At 60.4% G+C, this 23,073-nt stretch overlaps 1 protein-coding gene across 1 annotated transcript in view; it reads left to right on the top strand.

Annotated features, from left to right (window-relative positions):
• MYO15A (myosin XVA) overlaps window positions 1–23,073 on the top strand; it is a 46,843-nt gene that overhangs the window by 8,851 nt on the left and 14,919 nt on the right. Inside the window, exons 7-49 of the mRNA XM_043474179.1 lie at window positions 785–790; window positions 961–1,064; window positions 1,151–1,214; window positions 2,137–2,250; window positions 2,746–2,907; window positions 3,887–4,000; window positions 4,498–4,556; window positions 4,631–4,754; window positions 5,659–5,754; window positions 6,179–6,310; window positions 6,822–6,947; window positions 7,639–7,716; window positions 8,193–8,341; window positions 8,441–8,486; window positions 8,654–8,778; window positions 9,254–9,371; window positions 9,674–9,849; window positions 10,306–10,390; window positions 11,203–11,256; window positions 11,354–11,435; window positions 11,512–11,642; window positions 12,064–12,159; window positions 13,265–13,500; window positions 14,768–14,931; window positions 15,172–15,244; window positions 15,434–15,622; window positions 15,788–15,975; window positions 16,056–16,144; window positions 16,329–16,449; window positions 16,640–16,707; window positions 16,794–16,871; window positions 17,027–17,207; window positions 17,292–17,424; window positions 17,738–17,843; window positions 17,945–18,017; window positions 19,062–19,183; window positions 19,295–19,354; window positions 19,778–19,853; window positions 20,134–20,249; window positions 20,350–20,468; window positions 21,818–21,959; window positions 22,422–22,533; window positions 22,622–22,696. Coding sequence (XP_043330114.1) covers window positions 785–790; window positions 961–1,064; window positions 1,151–1,214; window positions 2,137–2,250; window positions 2,746–2,907; window positions 3,887–4,000; window positions 4,498–4,556; window positions 4,631–4,754; window positions 5,659–5,754; window positions 6,179–6,310; window positions 6,822–6,947; window positions 7,639–7,716; window positions 8,193–8,341; window positions 8,441–8,486; window positions 8,654–8,778; window positions 9,254–9,371; window positions 9,674–9,849; window positions 10,306–10,390; window positions 11,203–11,256; window positions 11,354–11,435; window positions 11,512–11,642; window positions 12,064–12,159; window positions 13,265–13,500; window positions 14,768–14,931; window positions 15,172–15,244; window positions 15,434–15,622; window positions 15,788–15,975; window positions 16,056–16,144; window positions 16,329–16,449; window positions 16,640–16,707; window positions 16,794–16,871; window positions 17,027–17,207; window positions 17,292–17,424; window positions 17,738–17,843; window positions 17,945–18,017; window positions 19,062–19,183; window positions 19,295–19,354; window positions 19,778–19,853; window positions 20,134–20,249; window positions 20,350–20,468; window positions 21,818–21,959; window positions 22,422–22,533; window positions 22,622–22,696 — 4,762 coding nt within the window. The remainder of the gene's footprint in view (window positions 1–784; window positions 791–960; window positions 1,065–1,150; window positions 1,215–2,136; window positions 2,251–2,745; window positions 2,908–3,886; window positions 4,001–4,497; window positions 4,557–4,630; window positions 4,755–5,658; window positions 5,755–6,178; window positions 6,311–6,821; window positions 6,948–7,638; window positions 7,717–8,192; window positions 8,342–8,440; window positions 8,487–8,653; window positions 8,779–9,253; window positions 9,372–9,673; window positions 9,850–10,305; window positions 10,391–11,202; window positions 11,257–11,353; window positions 11,436–11,511; window positions 11,643–12,063; window positions 12,160–13,264; window positions 13,501–14,767; window positions 14,932–15,171; window positions 15,245–15,433; window positions 15,623–15,787; window positions 15,976–16,055; window positions 16,145–16,328; window positions 16,450–16,639; window positions 16,708–16,793; window positions 16,872–17,026; window positions 17,208–17,291; window positions 17,425–17,737; window positions 17,844–17,944; window positions 18,018–19,061; window positions 19,184–19,294; window positions 19,355–19,777; window positions 19,854–20,133; window positions 20,250–20,349; window positions 20,469–21,817; window positions 21,960–22,421; window positions 22,534–22,621; window positions 22,697–23,073) is intronic.

A 23,073-nucleotide genomic window follows, 5' to 3' on the forward strand; every position in this document is an offset into this window, starting at 1 on the left:
CCCTGGTGGCTCTGCTGTTTAACCCCTATTTCATCCATTCAGCAGATTCTTTTTTCTTTTTTTTTTTGACTGCAATGTGTGGCACACGGGAATCTTAGTTCCCCAACCAGGGATTGAATCCGTGCCCTTTTCAGTGGAAGCCTAACTACTGGACCTCCAGGGAAGCCCCCTTGCAGATGTTTGTAGAGGGCCTCCTAAGGACCAGGTCTCGGGTGGATGCTGGGCACCAGGCCCGTGCAGACAGATTTCTGCCTGTGGGGCTGATGTTCCAGCAGGAGACAGGGGCCGAGTGAAGGGCTGAGGACTGCAGGGGAACAGAACTCTAACACCCAGAGGCCGGCGCAGACACAGTCAGGGGGGCTGCAGTGTTGGGCAGATCCAGGGAGGGGACAGGAGATGAGGCGGGGCTGTGCCAGGCCTTCCAGCCCAAGGGGTGGGAGCTGTGGGGGGCGGGGGCAAGACCTCACTCAGGTTGCAGAGGACCCCAGGTGGGATCTAGGCAGGGCGGGAAGGAGGCCCTTCCAGGACTCTGGAGCACAAGGACATCCTCAGGGCCCCCAGCCTGGAGCCACACCTTGGTCCCTGAGCCCAGACACCTGGGTCTGCGAGGCTCAGGGGTCTGCTCTCACCTGGCGACTCTCCTGCCCTCCAAGGGCTTGGAGGGCTTGGCCAGTTCCTCTGTGATTCGAGGCCCCCCGCATCCTGGGGGAGCTGTTCAGTACTGTAGGTGACCCACTTCTGTTCTTGTTCCTCTCCTCCTCCTCGGTCCTGGTGGCTCCTGAAGATAAAGGTACTGGGTGTGTGTGCACACGCATGTATGGTGGAGTGGGGCAGCAGGAGGCAGGGCAGGGGGCCTGGGCGGCCTCGGGGGTCTGCAGCGAACCCACCGCCCTCACGAAGTGGAACCTGGGCTGGCCCCACGTGCTCCCCACAATGCCCACGTTGTCCTCTGGCGCTCAGATCCTGGAGGCCACACCCCTCCTGGAGTCCTTTGGTAATGCCAAAACCGTCAGGAATGACAACTCCAGCCGCTTCGGGAAGTTTGTGGAGATCTTTCTGGAAGGGTGAGTGGGCTGGTAAAGGAACCCACAGGGTCTGTGTGCACTGTGCCAGGCACAGCCCCGACCCCTAACTGTGCCCGCCCACCCAGGGGCGTGATCTCTGGTGCCATAACCTCCCAGTACCTGCTCGAGAAATCCAGGATCGTGTTTCAGGTGGGCTGGCTCTCCAGGCCTTGTGTGTCCAGGTGGGGGGCATGCAGACCCTCGGAGCCTGGCACCTGGCTGAGCAGTGTGTGTATGTGTCTGTGTGTGTGTGAGCCTGTGGCCCATCTCCTTGCGTGTGTGTATGTACACCTGTAGATGTCCATGTGTGTGTATATGTGTGCATGTATGTATCTCTGCGGGTGCATTTGTGCATGTGTGTATGTGTGCATGTATGCATGTATATGCATGTGTGTATCTGTGTGTATGTGTATGTGTGTGTCTATCTGTGTGTGTGTGTATATCTCTGTGTGTATCTGTGTATGTATGTGTGTGTATCTGTATCTGTGTGTGTGTGTGTGTGTGAGCCTTTGGCCCGTCTCCTTGTCACGGAAGCACACTGGGCACCATCCTGCTGTAGGGCCTTTGCACAGCTGTTCTTTGTAACTGGAGCACTCGCCCCCAGACACCTGCCAGGTCAAGCCCCTCACCTTCTCCGAGTCCTCCCCAGTATGCCACCTGCTCGGGGAAGGTCCCCCAGTAAAGATGCAGCCTCTCCACCCACCAGACATGCCTACCCACTGCTGCAGCATTTCCGTGCAGAGCACTTCTCCCCACTCACAGTGGTCTGCCAGGAGTCTGTCTCCCCACCAGCAGGTGGGCTCCACAAGGCTCCTGGGGCTCCTTCCACCTTGTGCTTATTTCTCCAAGTTAAACCCTGCTCAGAGCTCCTTCCCACCAGCACGCCAGGTCCCCCCACCCCCGCCAGTGCCAGGCTGGGGTACCTCGACACAGAGGCGCCAGTCTCACCTGAGGCCCGTGTGTGTGTGTGTGTGTGTGTGTGTATTTGTGGGTACACCTGGGCTTGTATGTGTGTCTGGGGGGTCACCGGGGTGGGTGGCTCCCCTCTGTGCACCCACCCACCGCTCCTTAGGCCAGAAACGAGAGGAACTACCATATCTTCTATGAGCTCCTGGCTGGGCTGCCTGCCCAGCTCCGGCAGGCCTTCAGCCTTCAGGAGGCCGAGACCTACTACTACCTGAACCAGGTGAGAGCCAGCAGGTGTCTGAGGGCCCCTGGCCAGGTGCTCCCACCCATCATGCTGTGTGGGCCCAGAGAGCCATGTCCTGATGGACAGTGAAGGTGTTGGGGTTTTGGGGGGTGAGTTCCTTTGCAGTGCCTCATCATGGCAAGGGGGACAGGTGTCACTAGGGTCCAAAACCAAGGTGGGGGTGGCCTATGTGATTGTTTTTCTGGAGCCTAGAACAGAACTCAGCGGCCTGGAGTGTCCACACTTCCCTCCAGAGCCTCACTTTCCTGTCTGTAAAATGGGAACAGAATAGTTCTGCTTGCAGGGCATGTGAGGGTTAGGTGAAGGAAATGTACTCAGAGCCTTCAGCACGGGACTTGGGCCGCTCGGAGCCCCTTGCCCTCGGGAGTGAATTGAGAGCTGAGAGCCCCAGGCCAGGCTGCAGGCCAGGCCAGAGCAGGGACCCCGAGGCCCCCACCCAGGGTCCTAGACCCCTACTCTGACCCTGCCCAGGGTGGGAACTGCGGGATCTCAGGGAAGAGCGACGCGGACGACTTCCGCCGGCTGCTGGCTGCCATGGAGGTGCTGGGCTTCAGCACGGAAGACCAGGACAGCATCTTTCGCATCCTGGCCTCCATCTTGCACCTGGGCAACGTCTACTTTGAGAAGGATGAGGTGAGGGCTCCGGGCCACAGGACAGCTTCCTCGGGACATGGGCTTCCCCCCCGAGGCTGAGAGCTGCCAGCTCACAGCTGGAAGCGCTTGGTCCACAATTTGGGGTTGTTCATCTTTTTCTCATTGGTATATAGAGCTCTTTATGTGTGTTAAGGAAATCTGTAGGATTTGCAGATATGTTTTCTGGTTTACATTTATGTTTTGACTTTATTTACAGGTTTTTTGGTGTTTGGGATTTTTTTTTTTTTTTTGCTAAAGAGATTTTAAGGATTATTTTCAGAAATTTCATTTATCAGGTTTTTTTTATACAAATTTTAAGACTTCATCATTTTTAGAGACTAATCTCTCTATAATTATAAAAACCTTTTCCTGTAATTTTTTCAAGATCTCTTAGGGTTTCTGTTTGATTTTTTAAAAACATTTAAATCTCTGGTTCATCAGAAACTTACCCTAGTAAGGTACAAGGTAGGGATCCCAGGTGGTTGTTTTTTTTTTTTAAATGGTCACTCAGTCTCCCAACTTGAGAGATACTTATTTATCATATGCTCAATTCCTGTGTCCTTTTGTATCCAATTCCACACTTTTTATTGTGCTTCATTGATTTGTTTATGAACTATGTATCTGATCCCACAGTGTTTTAATTATTCTAACTCTATGTTTTACTATCTCACGGAGTCCCTGGAATTCCTACTTGAGAATTTTCCTGGCTGTTCTCACTTGTTTCCAAATTTGTATGTTGTTGTTCAGTCGCTTGTGTCTGACTCTTTGTGACCCCATGGACTGCAGCACGCCAGGCTCCTCTGTCCTCCACAATCTCCTGGAGCTTGTACAAACTCATGTCCATTGAGTCGGTGATGCCATCCAACCATCTCGTCCCCTGTCATCCCCTTCTCCTGCCTTCCATTTTTCCCTTTTTTTGTATGAATTTTATATAAAGAGCTCATCTAGCTCAGCAGGCCCTCCTGTGGGTGTTTTGCAGACGGACGCGCAGGAGGTAGCCTCAGTGGTGAGCGCCCGGGAGATCCAGGCCGTTGCTGAGCTTCTGCAGGTCTCCCCCGAGGGCCTGCAGAAGGCCATCACCTTCAAAGTTACCGTGAGTCCCTGGTGGCTGGGGCTGCTTCATGCCCCACGCTGTATGGGCCCCCTGCCCCTCTCCCCCGCCTCCCCCTCCTGTCCATCTCTGGGTTGGGCCCAGAGTTGGGTACCTCAGACCCCAAAGGCGTTACAGCCCCCAGACCTTTGCATAGCTGTTCCCGTTTTCACACCCACTCAACCTTCCGGACCCAACACAGACATCGCCCGCTCCAGAGAGCCACGCTTGAGCCCTGGCTGGGCCTGTCCCTCCCGCAGCCCCTGCCCTTCCTCCCTTCCCAAGGCTGACATCACTGCTGTGTCTGCTTATACAAGCTCCTGTCTCCCAGCAGAGGGGTGAGGGTATGCGTCCTGCCCCCTGACTGACTTTGTGCCTGAGACCAGTCACACCAGCTCCACAATCCCCGCCCCATGCCTCGCCTCCCAGTTCTCTGGGGACTGCCCTGAGGTGGTGGCCAGCACACTGCCCCTCAGAGCCCACCTCCCCCCGCACTGCAGGAGACCATGAGAGAGAAGATCTTCACCCCCCTGACGGTGGAGAGCGCCGTGGACGCCAGGTGAGGCCGCAGCCCCACCTGAGGCCCCCGCACCTCCTCACTGTGCCTGCCCCCTCAACACCTCTCTGCTCCAGGGACGCCATCGCCAAGGTCCTGTACGCATTGCTGTTCAGCTGGCTCATCGCCAGGGTCAACGCGCTGGTGTCCCCACAGAAGGATGCGCAGTCCATTGCTGTCCTGGACATCTATGGCTTCGAGGTGGGGCTCCGGGGGAAGGCTCGAGTGCCATCAACTGTTCAGGGCCCTCCCCCATTATTATCTCCCTCCATTCACCCACAAGCACTTCCTGGGGCTTCTGGGTGCCAGGCTCTGTGGGTGACACCAGGGTCCCCAGAAAGGACCAGACCTGGACGCTACCCTTGGGGTGCTTCCACGAGGGACTGGGTGGGGTTTCAGTGGACAGATGTGGACAAACACATGTGGTCAGAACCATAAACAGAGGCAGCCTGGTGCTGGGGGAGCCTGGAGAAGATCCCTAACTGGGCAGGCATCAGGGAAGTCTTCCTGGAGATGTCCTAAGCTGATTCCTTAAGAGCCAGTCAAGGCATTTGAGGTGGAGAGAACAGTCGTGCAAAGGCTCAGGGGTGTGGGGAGCTGGAAATCATTTGGGGGGGTCAGAGTGGGGGACGTGAGAAAGACAGGCAAGATCAGAACAGCAGAAGTGGCCGCTGAGGTTCCCATGGCACCTGTTATGTGCTGGTTGCTGTTTTGAGCTCTCGGCTTGTTACTTAATCCTGACAGTTGCCTGGGAGGTGGGCACTGTCATCCCCATTTTACAGATGGGGAAGCTGAGGCACTTGGGGTAGAAAGTGGCAGACCGAGGGTTGGAACCCAGGTATAAGGTTCCAGGGCCTGGGCCTCAGCCACTACCTGGGCCACCTCCCATGGTTCCCGAACCACTGGGCTCTCACCTGTGCCCAGAGGGAGCCCCTGAGGGGTCTGAGCAGAGGGTCTGTGCGCAGGGCTCCAGCTTGCTGAAGTTGTGGTTGTGGAAGGCGGGGATAAGCCTGCATGGGGAAGGGGGGTGGGCAGGCCCTGGTTGGGGACAGATGGGCTGCTGGCCACGAAAGTGCAGGGCCCAGCCTCTCTGCCCATCTGGCAGGACCTAAGCTTCAACAGCTTCGAGCAGCTGTGTATAAACTATGCAAACGAGAGCCTCCAGTACCTCTTCAACAAGATTGTCTTCCAGGAGGAGCAGGTGAGAAGCCTCTGTCCACTCTTGGTCCTGTCCTGCCAGCCGCTAGGCCTTCTCGGAGGCAGACAGGCTGCGCTGGCTCTTTGAGGACAAATGAGAGGTCATCTATAGGCCCAGTGGAGGGCAAGGCGCTCTGAGCTAAGGATCAGCATGTGCATAGGCCCTGCTCTGGAGGGGCAGGTGCAAGGGTGCTGAGCCCAGAGAAGAGCCCTCCTGTGGTCCTCCTCACCCTCGCAGGGCCGTCCAGGCCGGGGACAAGCAGGGCCCAGGGGTGGCTCGTGTTGTGCTGCCCTGCTGGGAGTGAGCTTCCTGTGCTGGGATGGGTGCAGGCGGAGGTACCCCGGCTGGGACCCTCTGGATTGTGTCCACCTGGGGGACAGGGTGGAGGCACTGGGCAGGGCTGGAGGCTGCGGACTGCTGTCCACAGGAGGAGTACATACGCGAACAGATCGACTGGCAGGAGGTCACCTTCGCCGACAACCAGCCCTGCATCAACCTCCTTTCACTGAAGCCCTACGGCATCCTGCGCATCCTCGATGACCAGTGCTGCTTCCCCCAGGTGTGCGCTGAGTACGCTGCTTGGGGCACACGGCACTCTGAGCCCGCGTCCCCACTGGGCCCGAGTCCTGCACTCCACTCTGCTCTGGCCTTGAGTCGGGGGCTCAGGACACCCAACCTGGGGTTTTAAACCTGGGGTGACTGAGGCTGGATGGGGGCTCTGGAGGAGGGGCTTCGCCAGTCTGTGAAGTCACAGAAGGCTTCCTGGAGGAGGTGATCTTGGGGTTGGGCCTCAGATTCTGATTGGAAAACACGAGAGTGGTGTGGGTGCTCCGGTCAGTGGGACTAGAGAAAGCAGAGACAGGTGGGCTGGAGGGAAGGCAGCTGGCAGCCCATCCTTCCACAGGGTCCATTCAGGCCGTCCATACTAAGCAGCGGGCAGCCAGAGGAGCAGGGACTTGCTCCTCCTCCCTGTGGCTTGAGGGGGACCAGTCAGGGCTGGAGAATTTGCCACTAGGCCAGCTACTGGATGCCTGGGCCCTGCCCACTCGCTGACCCCTGCCTGCCCCCAGGCCACAGACCACACGTTTCTGCAGAAGTGCCATTACCACCACGGCGCCAACCCACTCTACTCCAAGCCCAAGATGCCACTGCCCGAGTTCACCATCAAGCACTATGCGGGCAAAGTCACCTACCAGGTGAGATCCCGAATGGCCCACACAGCCTTCAGTCCCAGTCTCCACGCCAGAGACACCCAGACCTGTTGCAGTCTGGCCCTGCTGATCCTCAGCTGTGTGATCATGGCCAAGTCCCTCTACCTCTCTGAGCCTCAGCTTTCTCATCGAAAGTGTGGGAACAATAGTGCCCATCTCCCGGGGTGAGTGAAGAAGTCCAGCGCTCGGCGGGCATGGTGAAGAGGAGCGCCCATCAGTAGTGTTCGCTGTTACTGCTGTCATCTTGGCTCTTTCCTGCCCTGAGGTCTCAGACCAGGATTCTAACCCTCTGTCCCCACTGGGCCTCATTTTCCTCATCTCTAGAATGGGTACAGGACAGAGTCACTGAGGATGGGCCATGACGTGGACTGGGCATGTGGCTACTGCCCCCTCTCCCCCTCCCCAGGGAGTGGAGAGGACCGTGGGACAGGAAAGGGGGAACCATAGCAGGCGGAGGGGCCCGTCCCTCTCAGGACAGACAGGGAGACTGAGGCCTAGGGGGGCAGGGCCAGGGTCACCTGGTGCCGTGAGCCCCTGACCCCCTGTAAGGAGGACGGAAGAGGAGGGGAGCAGGCAGTGCACACACCCTGGGATGGGTTAGCCTTCTGCCCTGTCTCCCAGGCCGGTGGGGTATGGTGGGGTCCACACTGAACTGCCCCTCCCCTCCCCGCTCCAGGTGCACAAGTTCCTGGACAAGAACCATGACCAGGTGCGCCAAGATGTGCTCGACCTGTTTGTGCGGAGCCGGACTCGGGTGAGCAAGCCTCGCCGCCCCGGTCCCCCGGAGCACCCAGTCCACCGTCAGACCCCTTTTCCAGCTTGATCCCGCCTCTGGCTCACCCCAGCCTATCCCTCACTGAGTGGTTCTCCTACCCCCACCTCCTCTCGGCCTCCACATCCCCCCAGGTCGTTGCCAGAGTTCATGGCCAGGTGTGTCACAGGCCCCCTCGGGGCCAGGCACAGAGACAGTGCCCCATGTTCCCCAACAGGCGGGCCATTTGGAAGGTACTGAGCATGCTGACTTGAGTAGAATGCCAGCCGGGACGGCATGGCCTTCAGTCAGGGCAGGGGTCCAGCGGTCACTTTCTGATCCCCAGGTCCAGAGACCGATGCCTTTTGTTCTTCCCCTTTCTCTTTCTCTCTGTCCATTTCCCTCCTTGTTTCTGCCTCTGGGCCCTTCCCCCTTCTGTCTCCTGGCTCCTGGCACCTTGACCTTGACCACTGGCGCAGGTGGTAGCACACCTCTTCTCCAGCCACGCCCCACAGGCTGCCCCTCAGCGCCTGGGCAAGAGTAGCTCCGTCTCCCGGCTCTACAAGGCGCACACAGTGGCTGCCAAGTTCCAGCAGTCACTTCTGGACCTGGTGGAAAAGATGGAGAGGTGGGTGTGGCAGGGTGTGGGCACCCAACCTGTGACCCTGGGGGCAAGCACCTTCCTTCCCCAGGGCCTCACGGCTGCCCTCCTCTCGACTCTGCCCAGGTGTAACCCCTTGTTCGTCCGGTGCCTGAAGCCCAACCACAAGAAGGTATGTGATGGCAGGGGCCCCTGGGGGAGCCAAGTCCTCTCCCCATGCTGTGTGACCTTGGGCAAGTGGCTTTGCCTCTCTGGACCGCCTATCTGCCCAGCCCACCGTGGAGACCACTGCACATGTTTGGGCCAATATTCAGGCTTCCTCTCTGGGCCCTCCCCCAGGAGCCAGGCCTCTTTGAGTGTGATGTGGTGACAGCCCAGTTACGCTATTCAGGGCTGCTGGAGACTGTGCGGATTCGGAAGGAGGGCTTTCCAGTGCGGCTGCCCTTCCAGGTGTTCATTGACAGGTACCTTGGTCTGGTGCTTCCTGAGCTCTGCAGACCCCTACCCAGCCCCCCATGGCCCCAGGAATTCACAACCCAGGCAGAATAGGGCTGGCCATGCACAGTTGCTCAGGTTGTGCACTACACAAGACTACCACATACTAGCTGTTACATGGCAGACATATTTACTACTTAGCATTTTTTATAGTTTTATTATGTATGTGTTGATTCCAAAGAGGAGTGATTTTAATAGTTATTACTAATATGACAAGTTTCCAGCAGATGGCGTTAAAGCATTTTCTTCTACTGAAACCATTTATTATCATTTAATGCTTTTTAAGAAGCCTTGGGACAGAAAGCCCTTTTCTGTTTAGAAGAGACTGAGTAAAGGATCTGCTGGGATCCAGGCCTCCCGGAGACAGGGGTTGGGTGGTGACCCTGAGGTCTAGCAGGCAGCCGGATGGGTCCAATAGCCCCGTGCTGGGTTTGGGGCCTGCAGGTACCGCTGTCTAGTGGCCCTCCAGCACAACCTGCCAGCCAGTGGGGACATGTGTGTGTCGGTGCTGAGCCGCCTATGCATGGTCACACCAAACATGTATTGTGTTGGTGTCAGCAAGGTGAGTCCTACCCACATTCAGCCCCTGGGTGCCCTATGGCTAGAAACTGTGGGCTCAGAAGTGCCCAGGCCAGAGGCCATCCAGCCGAGCTGGGGCAAGGTTGCTGATCCCACCTCCAGACTCTGCCTGGTCGCTCTCCCTGTCCAATTCACCCACCATCCTGCCTTCCCCACCTCTCCAGACTTAGCCATCCTCCCTCCGATCCGGGGCTGGCCTGTCCTCTGTCTTCAGGGTCTCCTCGGGAGGGTGGGCCCAGGCAGTGCCCAGGGCTCTCAGCCTCAGCGCTCGCCTGCTGCCCTCAGCTCTTCCTGAAGGAGCACTTGCACCAGCTGCTAGAGGGCATGCGGGACCACGTCCTGAGCCTGGCGGCCCTCACGCTACAGCGCTGCCTGCGCGGCTTCTTTGTCCAGCGCCGTTTCCGCTCCCTACGCCGCAAGATCATCCTGCTGCAGAGCCGGGCCCGTGGCTTCCTGGCCAGGTGCAGGCCCAGAGTGGGCAAGGCTCCCTGGGTTTCTGTGGCCAGGCCCCGGGAAGGCCGAGCCTGAACTTGGGTAGTGAGTTCCCCATTCCCAAAGGCATGCAAGCTGAGAGTAGGGGCCTTTGTGGGAAGGGTGATAAGATTCTGTGTGTCTTTCCCTCCCACCCCCTGGTCCTTGTGACTGGTGGTTAGAAATCCATCCCACCAAGAGGGGCCCCACCCTGCATCTCCCATACCCTGGGACAGCCAACAGGCCCTGCCACTCCATTTGCCATGTGACCTTGGCCAAGTCACTGCCCCTCTCTGAGTTTATTTCCCTTTTTGCATTGGGTCCCAGAGTGAAGTGTGGACACTGACACCCCAGCAAGGCGGGTGGGCATCTCTTCCCCTTGGCCACCCATGACCCCTGCCCTCTGGCCCTCCTACTCAAAACCCCTTCTCTTCTCTCTGCCCCAGACAGCGGTATCAGCAGATGAGGAGGCGTCTGGTGAAGTTCCAGGCCCTGGTGCACATGTACACAAGCCACCGGCGTTACCTCAAGGTGCTGCAGGCTGGGCTTTTGTCCATCCCCCCAGAACCAGGCCTGTCCCGTCAGGGTCCATGGGGAGGCAGGGACGGGGAGGAGGCATTTGGCCTGGACAGGCTTGGGTTCGATCCCCGCTTGTCCCTCTCTAGCCCTTGGGGTGTGCAGGGCTTGAATGAGAGGCTGCGGGGAGGGTGTGGCCCGGCACAGGGCTCACAGCAGGGCCCAGTAACCGGGCATGATTAGAATTAGGCGACCCCAGCAGCACTCGCTCTGGTTTTGCCCTTGTCTCCGTGCCGGTATCGGCCTGTTGTCACATTTCCACAGCCAGATGGACAAATGTAGCCCCAAGGAGCTATGAGCCCTTGCTGGAGTTTTGTGGGGCACCTGGGAGGTGCTTCCCTGGTAGCCCTGGGACGGTAGAGAATCCACCTGCAATGTGGGAGACCCGGGTTCGATCCCTGAGTCAGGAAGATCCCCTGGAGAAGGAATTGGCAACCCACTCCAGTATTCTTGCCTGGGGAATCCCCGGAGGGCGGACCCTGGTGGGCTACAGTCCATGGGGTGTCGCAAAGGGTTGGACACCACTTAACGACTAACACTTTCCAGGGAGGGGCCCCAAAACGCACCTCTCTGCTGCTCTCTGACATCCTGTGCGTCTTTCCTTCCCCAAAGCATCACTGCTCTGCCCTCTGCCTCAGTCTCTTGCTCTCTTCCTCCCACACCCGTTTCTCTGGCCACACCACTGCCTCCCCCGTCTGTGAGGTGGGCCTGGGGCTGCCGTCCCCTCTGCCCGCCGCTGCCCGCCTTGACCGTCTGCTCTCCTGCAGCTGAGGGCGGAGCGGAGGCTCCGGGTGGAGGAGGCATGGCTGCGGGAGCAGGAGGTGGGTGTGGGGTCCAGGCGGCTGCGGGGGACAGGAAGGGAGGCCGGCAGGTGGGGGTGTGGCAGACCTGTCCCCTCACCCTGTGCTGACCCCCCAGGAGCTGAGCAAGCGGCAGGTGGTGGCTGTGGGGCACCTGGAGGTCCCGGTGGAGCTGGCTGGGCTCTTGCGGGCCGTGGCGGGTACGTCAGCGCTGGGTGATGTTGGAGGGCGGGCTGGCCAGGGGGCCAAGGCCGCTCAGGCCTCCTCTGTCCACAGGCCTCAAGACAGCCCAGGGGCCCCGGGTGGCCCTTGTACGGACTCCCCGGCTTCGGGCTGAGCCCCGGGTCACGCTGCCCCTGGACATCAACAACTACCCCATGGCCAAGTTTGTCCGGTGCCACTTCAAGGTAAGAGCTGGAAGAGACACAGTGACAGCTGGCATTGTCCTCAGATACGGCCGACTCGTGGCCACGCCCCTTGAGAACAGTCCCGAGCCCTCCAGTTGCTGGGTCATGAGGAGTCTGGGGGCTCTGGGGGCCTGTATGGTGGTGGGGGGCCCTCAAGGGCTCAGGCAGTGGCTGTTTGGAAACATTTCAGAAACCTGACAAGCAGTGAGTGGACCCACAGCATATCACCCCCGCCGCTCATCTCCTGCCCTCCAGGGGCGTCTCAGGGGGCCTCTGCCCTGATTCACTGCATCTCCGTCTGCATGCTGGGGACCAGAGCCCAGGCGCCTCAGGCTCGTGTGCCCCCACCCGGCCTAGAGCAGTGGGTCCGGAGGTGCCCCTGCCTCCTGGCTCTGTGCCCAGGTGCCTGCTCTGTGCCCAGGAGCCTGCCTTCGGGATGCTGACCGTGCCCCTGAGGACACCCCTCACGCGGCTGCCGGCGGAATACCATGTGGAGGCCGTGGGCATCTTCAAGCTGGTACGAGTCTGCACAGATCACCTTCCAAATCACAGCCCCAGCCCTGAGGCCAGACAGGAGACCCCCGTGCTTCTCCCCTGGACCCTCCACCAGCCCAGGCCCTGAGCCCTTGGAGGAGGGACTTCTGGGAGGCAGTGTCTGTCCTCTCTGGGGTAGGGTCTGGGGATGGGGGCCTGTCTTCTCGCAGTCATCTTGGCAACATGGCTGCCTCCCAGCCTCTCTGGAGCTTCCAGAGTAGAGCCTTGTCTGAAAGGGGAGGCAGAGCAGACCTAACGAGTGACCCACTCCTGTGGACAGAGTGGGGGATGGGGGTCGGAGAGCCCAGACAAGGCCCCTCATGCAGCCCTGGGCAGAGTCAGGGAAGGCTTCCTGGAGGAGGGGGCATTTGAACTGGAGAGGAAGGTGGCGGCAGAGTCTCCCAGCCAGGGCAAGTGGAGGGGTAGAGGGGAGAGAAGTTGCCATGGTCAGAACAGAGACTCAGGAGAGTAAGGCCAGAGGGGCAGAAGGCCTTGACCAACAAGCCCAGAGCTGAGGTTGGGCCCCCAGGGGCCCAAGGGAGCCATGGACGGTGCTTCTATGGGAGGATGTGGTTGGGTACGCATGCTAGAAAGTGCCCTCTGGGCCCTGGATAGAGCCGGAGGTGAGGCCAGGGTGTGGGGAGGGGCTGGGGCTGCAGAAGTTTCATGAGCAGGAGAATATTGACTTTCCCCAAGCCCTGGTCACTTGGCCCAGCATAAACCAGGCTGGCTTTCCAGGTGGTGCTAGTGGTAAAGAACTTGCCTACCAATGCAGGAGATGTAAGAGACGCGGGTTCGATCTCGGGGTTGGGAAGATCCCCTAGAGGAGGGCATGGCAACCCACTCAAGTATTTTTTGCCTGGAGAATCCCATGGACAGAGAAGTCTGGGGGGCTACAGCCCATAGAGTCATAAGAGTGGGACACCATTGAAGCGACTTAGCATGCACGAGCCTGTTACAGTTTTACTGTGGGGAACTTTTATATGGGCAGGAGGACTTGGGAAGGACATGTGAGGGATGCATATGAGGGGGTGGGGACTGGTGGGAACAGCCCTCCGAGAGACCCAGGAGAATCTGCTTGTGGCCAGATCCTACGTTTCATGGGAGACCCCCAGCTGCACGGCACCCGGGACCATGTCTTCGGGAGCTACATCGTGCAGAAGGGACTGGCAGTGCCTGAGCTGCGGGACGAGATCCTGGCGCAACTGGCCAACCAGGTGTGGCGCAACCCCAGCGCCCACAACGCTGAGCGGGGCTGGCTCCTGCTGGCTGCCTGCCTCGGCAGCTTCGCACCGTCCCCACGCCTGGACAAGTACCTGCTCAAGTGAGTGGAGCTGGGGGGCCAGGGCCCGGGGCAGATGCCAGGCCAGGCAGGAGGGAGGCTCTGTGCCTGGAAGCTCAGGCTCAGGGGCTGGCCCAGGGCTTCCCATCAGAGGGCAGGGGTCAGACAAGGCTCGATACAGGGCTTCTAGAACTCAGCGGTGGCTGGACCAGGGTGTAGGGAATCTGGAAGAAAGGTGCTGACCTCTCACGTGGTGGGCAGTGGGTTGCAGCAGGGTCGTTAGGCGTGTCGGTTCCAACAGTCTGTGTTCAAATCCCAGTTCAGCCACATAGCTGTGTGACCTTGGGCAATTTAAATAACCTCTCTGAGCCTGTTTCCTCACCTATAAAATGAGGGTGGGAAGAGTACCTACATCAGGCTGTGTGAGGATTAACTGTGCAAACACATGTGAAACACCGAGAGGACAGGCTGGTGGTACGCGCTGTGTAAGCGTGGCTGTCGTCAGCATCCTGATCATGTTAAGGTGATGGTGATGTCCCCCTCCTTGGTGACAAGGTTGATTTGCATGGGAAAGAGCTCAAGCAGGCCCTTGGTGCAAAACCTAGCTCTGACTTTCCTGCTGTGTGACCTGGGGCAACTCACTGCCTCTCTCTGAGCCTCTTTCCTGACCTGGGAATTGGGGATAGTAACAGGACCCAACCTGTGAGCTGCAGAGCATGCAGAGCCTTCCCGAGCTCAGCGCAGTAGGGGCAGCTCCCTGGGACCCTACTGGGGGCAGGGCCACTACCTGCCTGCTGGGCTTCCCGTGGGCATGGCTCTAGCTTCCCCATGGTAGCCACAGGCCACCAGCAACGGGGAGGGGCCGGGAGCCAGGCACAAGGAGTGCCCACCCCTGGCAGGGAGCAGGCTGATTGACCCTGGGTCAGCTGGAACCCCCATAGCATCTGTGAACTCGGTGGCAGGCTCAGAGAGGACTGATGACTACCGGATGGCCTGGTAAAATGGAGGAAGTCCCCGGAGGCCAGGTCTTTGCTCACACCTCCTGTAGGCCCTATCCTGGCAATGACATTTTGCTCCGTTGAGATTAGTTGGGCCTGCCTAGAACCTTTTTGGCATCCTTAGACTCCTGCTGGCTTGAGGTGCCCCTGGCTGGCCTAGATGCTTTCAGCTTAGCCTGGGAGCTCCAAGCTGCCCTAATCATTGGCAGCCCAACCTCGGAGCTCTGGGCTGGCCTGGGCATCCCTGACCAGTCTCAGGGTTTCCTCCACATCTGGCTAGCCTCATCCTTGCTCCAATTCCTACCCGTCAGGTTTGTGTCTGATCACGGGCGGGGTGGCTTCCAGGCCGTGTGTCAGCATCGCCTCATGCAGGCCATGGTCTCTGGGGCTGCCCGCACCTTCCCTCCGACTCAGCTTGAGTGGACAGCCACCCAGGAGAAGGCCGGCATGGCACTGGATGTGGGCTGCTTCAATGGTGAGCTGCCCTACCCTGCCTCCCATGGAGGGGCAGCAGAGCCTGGGGTTAGGAGAAGCTGGGTGGCCCTGCTGTGAGCAGCCTGGAGAGAGGTCAGAGTGGGGGCGAGGGGTCAGGACCTGGACCGGGGCTGGGAGCAGGGCCGTGAGGATGCACAGTCAGGGCCCAGGACGAGAGTGGGGAGGTGGCAGGACCGGCCGCAGATGCTTGGGGCTGAGCCCCACACTCATTGCTGCCCAGGTGACCAGTTCTCCTGCCCGGTGCACTCCTGGAGTACAGGGGAGGAGGTGGCCGGAGACATTCTGAGGCACAGGTTGGCTCCTGGGATGCCCTGCCCAGCACACCCTTGCACATCCGGGAGGGAGGAGGTGGGAGCGGGAGGCCAGGTCCCCCAATCCCAGAGGGTCTGCTCCAGTCGTGTGTCTGGCTCCATCCAGGGTCTCCCCGGGCGGTACCTCTTGGCGCCATCCCTCATTCCCATCCCTCCACATGCTATTACCAGGGGGCTGGTCGACGGCTGGAGAGGCTGGACGGTGGCCATGAAGAACGGGGTCCAGTGGGCAGAGCTGGCCGGCCATGACTACGTGCTGGACCTGGTGTCAGACCTCGAGCTGCTCAGGGAGTTCCCTCGACGGAAAGCCTACTTCCTCGTGGGTGCAGAGGGGCCCCCGGCCTGCAGGGGAGGCCTCAGGTAGAGGTGGTCTCTCCCAGCCTGAGGCCCCCTTCCTGCATGTGGCTGTGAGCTGAACTTGAACTTCGAGGTCTTCAGGGAGGGGGCCTACCTTCAAAGGGAGAACTCCGGGGCACAGAGGAGGGTCTGCCGGGGGGCTCAGCTACTGTGTGCCCCATCCCCCAGGGTGTTCGGGAACAGCTGGGACTCAGACGATGACGCACCCACCAGGCCCCAGCACCAGGGGCTCATGCCTGTCGTGGCTGACTCCGATGGGTACTGCAGCCACAATGAGAACGGTACAAATGGGGAGACTGAGCCTCAGAGAGGGACAGTGACCCTCCAAGATCCACCAGCAGTGGCCGCTGTCTCTGGTGGGGAGGGAGCCTGGGGGTGGGAGGGGTGATCAGCAGGAGGAAAGAACTTGACTTTCTCCCAACCCCACCAGACTCAGACAGCCTTGGAGAGCCTGCTGTGCCCCACAAGGGGCTGGACTGCTACCTGGACAGCCTCTTCGACCCCGTGCTGTCCTACGGGGACGCGGTAGGGACGCAGGGGGCCTTTGAAGGCCACAGCAGGGCGCGTGCACAGGAGCCTCTTGCAGCCGGGCCCTGGGGTGGCTGGAGGGGGGCCCCTGGGAGGAGGTGGTGGTGGTGTCAGGTGCCCGTTGCCTTGGAGTCTGGGGAGCATGGCATTGGGGCAGTCACTTGAGCCATCTGCCCCCCAGGACCTGGAGAAGCCAACAGCCATTGCCTACCGCATGAAAGGGGGAGGCCAGCCTGGTGGAGATGGCAGCAGCAGCACTGAAGGCCCCCCCAGGAGACCCCCAGAGCCAAAGCCAAAGCCAAGTCAGTGCCTACTCCAGGTCGGGTTCAGGGTTGGGCTCAGCGGGTCCCCACGGCGCTCAGGGCAGCTTCAGCCCTAGAAGAGAGGCAGCCTCAGGCTTGGGGGGTGAGCTGGCAGGGCAGGCAGGGTAGGGAATTCCCACCCCTACCGCCCTCATCTCTGGATCTGTGCCCCCTGACCTGGTCACCCCAGTTCCAGGCCTGGACGCCTCCACGTTGGCCCTGCAGCAAGCCTTCATCCACAAGCAGGCCGTGCTGCTGGTGAGTGCCAGGGGACTGGGATATCCTGCTGGGGGGCCTTGTGGGGCCCAAGCCTGGGCCTACCCACTCACCCCAACTCTCCGCAGGCCCGGGAGATGACCCTGCAGGCCATGGCGCTCCAGCAGCAGCCCCTGAGTCCCACCCCGAGACCCTTTCCCCCAGAGGTGAGCCTGGGCCCCCATGAGTACTATGTTGACCCAGGGCATCGCTGCACCTCTCTGAACCAGGAGCCCCTTCCGCCTCTCCTGGGCCAACGTGGGGTTCCTGAGAGCAGACTGATGTGACCTAGGAAGCCCTCCTCACACTTTGCTCTCTACAGAAACCCTTAGCGCCAGAGGCCCGGCCAAAGTTCATAGGCACTGGACCCCCGGCCAAGCCCGTGCTCCTGCGCTCTGCTCCGAAGCCTGCGGCCCCCGCCCCTCTGGCCAAGGCCCCGAGGCCTCCCACCAAGCCCGTGGCTGCCCCCATTCTGCCTCAGGGCTGGGCTTCTCCAGAAAGCAGTGAGTGTCCTGTTGCAACAGGAGCTTCCCAAGATGGGACGGGAGGGTGGATTCACCTGTCCCCTATACCATGCCCCGCCACAGCCTCGCCCTGCCTGGAGCCGGTCCGGTCCTCGACCCTCAACTCGGAGCACTTCCCACAACCCACGCAGCAGATCAAGGACATCGTCAGGCAGCACCAGCAGCTGCCGCGGGGGGGCCGGCCCGAGGCCCTCAGGTCAGCCCACCCACCCAGCCCTCTGGCCTTCTTGTGTGGCTGCCGCCCCCCGCCACCCCCCGCTGTGTGCCCGTCTGCTGGGCTCACCGCACTCTGCCCAGCAGCCTTTAGGGAGTATCTGTTCACCCAGGTAGTCCAGATGAGACCCCCCCCCAGAGCAGAGGGAGGCCAGGACCGCTCTCTAGGAGTTGTGTGTGACCCCCTGCCTGTCTCTGGTCCTCTTGGGGTTATCATGTACAGTGATGGGGGGAGAGGAAGTTCCTGGGTGGGACTGTGTGGCTGTGAAGAGGAGGCTCAGCGTCCCGCTCCCCAGGAAGGACGGCGGGAGGGTGTTTGTAAAGCGGCCCGATCCCCATGAGGAGGCCCTGACGATCCTGAGGGGGCAGATGGGCCCCCCAGCGGCAGCACCTGGCACCCAGGTGAGGGGCTGGGGCTGGCGGGGCCCAGGCAGAACAGAAGACAAAGGGGGGCCTCTGGGGGAGCCTCTGTGTACTGTGGTGGGCCGTCTTTGTGGGGACAGGTCCCCAGAGAGGCCGTGGCCTTGGTGAAGCCAGTGACCAGCACACAGCGGCCATCCGTGGGACCCACTCCAGGTGAGGGCCAGGAGGGAGATAGAGGCCGGAGGGCAGGTGTCTGAATGCAGGAGTTAGTCAGTGTGAGCACAGGTGAGTCTTGGTCTGCATGATGTGGTGGTGTGTGTGTGTCCATGTCCCTGGGCCTGTGTGGACACACTGTGGATGTTTGTGCAATTGTATCAGCATTTTCATGGCAGTGATTTCAGGCCAGGCCCACTCTAAATCCTCACTCAGACTCTCCAACACAGTACTGTCTGTGCCCGTAGACATTACAGATGAGAATACAGACACAGAGAGGTTAAGTGACTCACTCAAGATCACACAGCTCTTAAGTGTCAGACCAGGGACAGAATCCCAGGCCTCCTGACATCACAGCTAGAGTCGTAACCTCTGCATCTCCTGCCTTATGGTGGCCACAGTGATCGTAACAGATCAGTCAGTTCCCATCCACCCGCCAATGACATTCCAGCAGCCCCTGGGATGAGCCCCAGGCTCTTCACTGTGGCCCACCCCCAGCCTCACCTCCTCCTGCTCCCTGCCCCGGGGCTCTCTGCTCCTCACTGTTTCTGGGTTTGCCAGAATTCAGTCCTGCCGCAGGGCCTTCATCCTTGCTGTTCCCCCTGCTGAGAATGCTCTTCTCAGAAGATCCTTGCATGCCCGGCCCCTTCTCATCATGAAGTCTCAAATCTCACCTCCTCAGGGAGGTCTGCCCGACTGCCAAGATCATAGGCCCCTCACAGACCAGCCCCCAGATTTTCCCAGGTCGCCATTTGATTTCTGCCCCAGCTTCCAGCACCGAGAGCTCTGTCCTTTCCGAACTGTCTGTTTCGCCCACCTTACCAGGGCCTTCCTCCGGGCAGCGCCTGGTCTCTGCTGCTCCGGGTTCCCCCGGCCCCTACCCCCACCCCCACTGCATTAGGACTGCAGAGCTGGGTCTCTGTGGGAGGAAGGCAGGGCTGAGAGAGTGTGCCCATGTGCCTGCGTGATCAGGTGTGTCTACCCACGAGGCAGGAGGAGGCCCCTCTGCTCCAACCTCGCCCTCCCTGGGCCCTGCCTCCCCAGCGCTGCCCTCGCGGTCGCTGGAGCCTCCTGAGGATCCCGTGCAGACACAGCTGCACCGCCTCCCGAACCCCGACTTCTATGGCTACCGGGACGCCCCCTGGCAGATCTTCCTGCGCAAAGAGGTGCTGGGGCCCTATCAGGGCTGGAGGGGGCGCAGGGCCTGACGGGCAGGGGAGCGGGTCACAGCGCAGCTGATGAGGAGCGCGGAGCCTCATGGCAGCCCCGCGCTGCAGGTGTTCTACCCCAAGGACGACCACAGCCACCCCGTGCAGCTGGACCTCCTGTTCCGCCAGGTGAGGGCCTGTCTCGCCTCCCAGCCTCTAGTGGCAGCACGGCCAGCAGGCGTGTGGATCAGCCATCTGCCAAGCCTCCTACTTGGGTTTGGGGTCCTTGCCAGCAGTGAGGACAGGGAGCTGGTCTGCTGCACCCCCTGCTGTGGATGGGCTTGGAGAGCCCCCATCCCATCTAAGCAGGCTCACGGCTGGTCTGAGCTCATGGGGCCCAGGGACCACCCCAAGATCCCCTGTGTGGATCAGGAGACTAGGGCCTGAGGAAGGTAGAGATGAGACGGGTGAGGGTCCTCAGAAGTGGGGTCTGATTTACAAGGTGCCCTCACTGCGTGGAAAGCCCCCCATCCCCAGTCATCCTGACACAGTCCAGCCTGGGCTCCAGGTTCAGGGCACCCCGCAGCATCCCGCCTTACGCCCCTCCTGCAGGTCCTGCACGACACACTGTCCGAGGCCTGCCTACGCATCTCCGCGGAGGAGCGGCTCCAGATGAAAGCCCTGTTTGGTACTGCGGGGTGTGGGGAGGGAGGGGCAGCCTGCTGGAGCCCCTGCCACCCTCTCTGCTCTGCTCCTGGCCTCTCCCCGGGGCCCGGCTGCAGGTCTGGGTTGGGCTATACTGGCCCGGCTGCAGTCCCCACTGTCCTGTCTGTGGATATCAATTTCCCAGTATGGATGCTAGGAACGCAGTGGTCTGACACCTCCTTGCTGAGGGTCAGCCTCCCCTCCATGCACTGCGGGTCAGCAGGGTAGCGGGCCCCGGTCCTGACCCGACCTGTGTCCCTTAGCCCAGAACCAGCTGGACACGCAGCGGCCCTTGGTGACAGAGAGCGTGAAGCGGGCCGTGGTCAGCACTGCCCGGGACAGCTGGGAGGTCTACTTCTCCCGCCTCTTTCCTGCCACTGTAAGATCCCCCTGCCTGTCCCCCTGCCCACCCTCTGCCTGCCCAGGGGCTCCGGGAATGAGCCTGTAAGACCCTCACGTGCCCCTTGTCCCCTCCCCAGGGCAGCGTGGGCACCGGGGTGCAGATGCTGGCTGTGTCCCACACGGGCATCAAGCTCCTGCGTGTGGTCAAGGGCAGCCACGAGGCGAGTGGGCAGCTGCAGGTCCTGCGCACCTACAGGTGAGCGGCAGGCCGGGGGGAGGGGTGACGCAGGGTGTGGGCGGGGCGAGGGCTGGCAGGACTCAGGGCGGGGGCTGGCACCAGCACTTCCTCCACATACCAACTCGCTCAATGGCCAGTGGCTGAGTACAGTCAGCTCTCTGTTCACAGGCTTCACATCTGCGGATTCAACCAATGGTGGATGGGAAATGCTCAGAAAAAAAAATTCCAGAAAGTTCCAAAAAGCAGAACAAATTTTTCACTCACTGGCAACTATTCCCATAATATCTATCTTGCTTTTATAACTATCTATACAGCGTTTACACTGAATTCCCTGATAGCTCAGTTGGTAAAGAACCCACCTGCAATGCAGGAAACCCTGGTTTGGTTTCTGGGTTGGGGAGATCCCCTGGAGAAGGATAGGCTACCCACCCCAGTATTCTTGGGCTTCCCCTGTGGCTCATCTGGTAAAGAATCTGCCTGCAGTGTGGGAGATCTGGGTTTGATCCCTGAGTTGGGAAGATCCCCTGGAGAAGGGAACGGCTACCCACTCCAGTATTCCGGCCTGGAGAATTCCATGGACTACAGTCCATGGGGTCACAAAGAGTCGGACACGACTGAGCGACTTTCACTCCACTTCACTTCAAGTGTTAAGAGTAATCTAAATGGGATGTGTGTAGGTTATATGTAAATACCAGGTCATCTTATGGGAGGGACTTGAGCATCCATGGATTTGGTTGCCCTCCAAGGGTCCTGGAGCCAGTCCCCCACAGATACCAAGGGATGACTCTACCTACCAAGTGCCTGGTTCTATGCCAAACCCTTTAATCAAGGAAACAGGCTCAGAGAGAGATGTTGCTTGTCTTAGGTCACACAGCCAGGCAGTGGTGAGCTGGGAGCCAGTACCCCATCCCCAGCTTGGACACTCCCGAAGTCCCACCCCAGAGCCTACTGAGGGCAGGGCTACCGTATGTGAACAGCCAAGTGCAGATGCTTGAGTGTGAAACCTTCCTGCATCCTCTGACCCCTCCCTCCCAGCAGCCCACAGTCCCTTATGCCACACAGCACGGGGAGTCTCAGGCATCAATGAGGTGCAGGCTCCTTCCTTCCAGAGAATGAGCATTTGCTTAGTGAAAGAGATTTGTGGGTAAAATCTTGGGGGGTTTTACCCAGATCAAGAGGCAGAAAAATAAATAAAAGACAAAGTGTGGGGCTGCTGGGAGGTTGTGGGTTCACAGAGTGATGGGCAGGGCGCTGGAGCCGCGGGCAGGAGGGGAGGGGAGGCAGGCAGGGGCCAGAGGTGCAGACTGTGGTGGGGGGCGTCCCTCTGGCCGTGGTGTCCTGCCTCATGCCACCTCCTCCTCCTCCAGCTTTGCGGACATCCTGTTTGTGACCATCCCCTCCCAGAACATGCTGGAGTTCAACTTGGCCAGTGAGAAGGTCATTCTCTTCTCAGCCCGAGCTCACCAGGTCAAGACCCTGGTGGATGACTTCATCCTGGAGCTGAAGAAGGTCAGGGCCTTCCTGCAGATGCCTGCAGCAGGCTGAGGGCCCAAATGTACCAGTCACGCCCATCTGGGAGGCGTGGATGCACCTGTGTGTCTGCGACTGTGTCTGCAGGCTCTTGCTCGAGCTCTGCCTTCCAACCTGGGGCCTGTGCCCCTGCTGCCGGCCTCTCCAGGGTCCTTCACTTAGGCCTCTGGACTCCGCAGCAGCCGCGTTCCTCCCCTCCTGCAGGGGCTGCACTGCCCATCACTGACCGCCCCGTGACCACATCCAGCCCCACGCTTCCTCCAGACTGGGCAGTCCCCAGGCCTGGCACCTGGCCTCAGCGCTGAGGCTGTGGGAGGGGTAGGGGTGGGTCAGGCCTGTGACCCTGCTCTTACAGCCTGTGTGTGGGGCAGGGGAATGGGCCCTGGCCTCTGGGAGGAGGGCATGGGCCCACAGCTCTCACCCAGCCCCTGGCTGATGCAGGACTCGGACTACGTGGTCGCTGTGAGGAACTTCCTGCCTGAGGACCCTGCGCTGCTGGCCTTCCACAAGGGCGACATCATCCACCTGCAGCCCCTGGAGCCGCCTCGACTGGGTCAGTGCCAGGGTGGGACGGGGTGTGAGCACGGGGGTGGCGGGGTGGGGGCCTCCCCGGCGGGTACTGACACGGGCCCAGCTTGCAGGCTACAGTGCGGGCTGTGTGGTTGGCAAGAAGGTGGTGTACCTGGAGGAGCTGCGGCGCCGGGGCCCTGACTTCGGTGGGTACCCTGGGACCCCCGTTCAGCTGTCCAAGCTGCCAGACCTGGACACCCCAAACAGAGCAGATGTGCCATGCGGGTCCTGAGATCCCCAAGGGTCTTGCCAGGTTGTAGCTGTTATGACGGCCATGCAGCCCAGCCCCTGTCCACACATCGGGCTGACGGGTTTCTGTGGACATTACTGCCTCTGTGTCGTGGCCCAAAGGTCCACAGGCGCTGCGTTCTCCTCTCTGCAGACCCCTACTCCAGCCCGCCACTGAGAGGCCGCCTCCCCTTCCCTGAGCCAGTGTCCTTCTGTCCTCCTCCGTAACTGGCCCCATGGCATACCTCCCTCCCTGGCTCTGTACCCCCCTGTTCCCCAGATGAGACCCTCTCAC

Source organism: Cervus canadensis, chromosome 1 (genome assembly GCF_019320065.1).
Source record: "Cervus canadensis isolate Bull #8, Minnesota chromosome 1, ASM1932006v1, whole genome shotgun sequence".
NCBI classification, from domain to species: domain Eukaryota; kingdom Metazoa; phylum Chordata; class Mammalia; order Artiodactyla; family Cervidae; genus Cervus; species Cervus canadensis.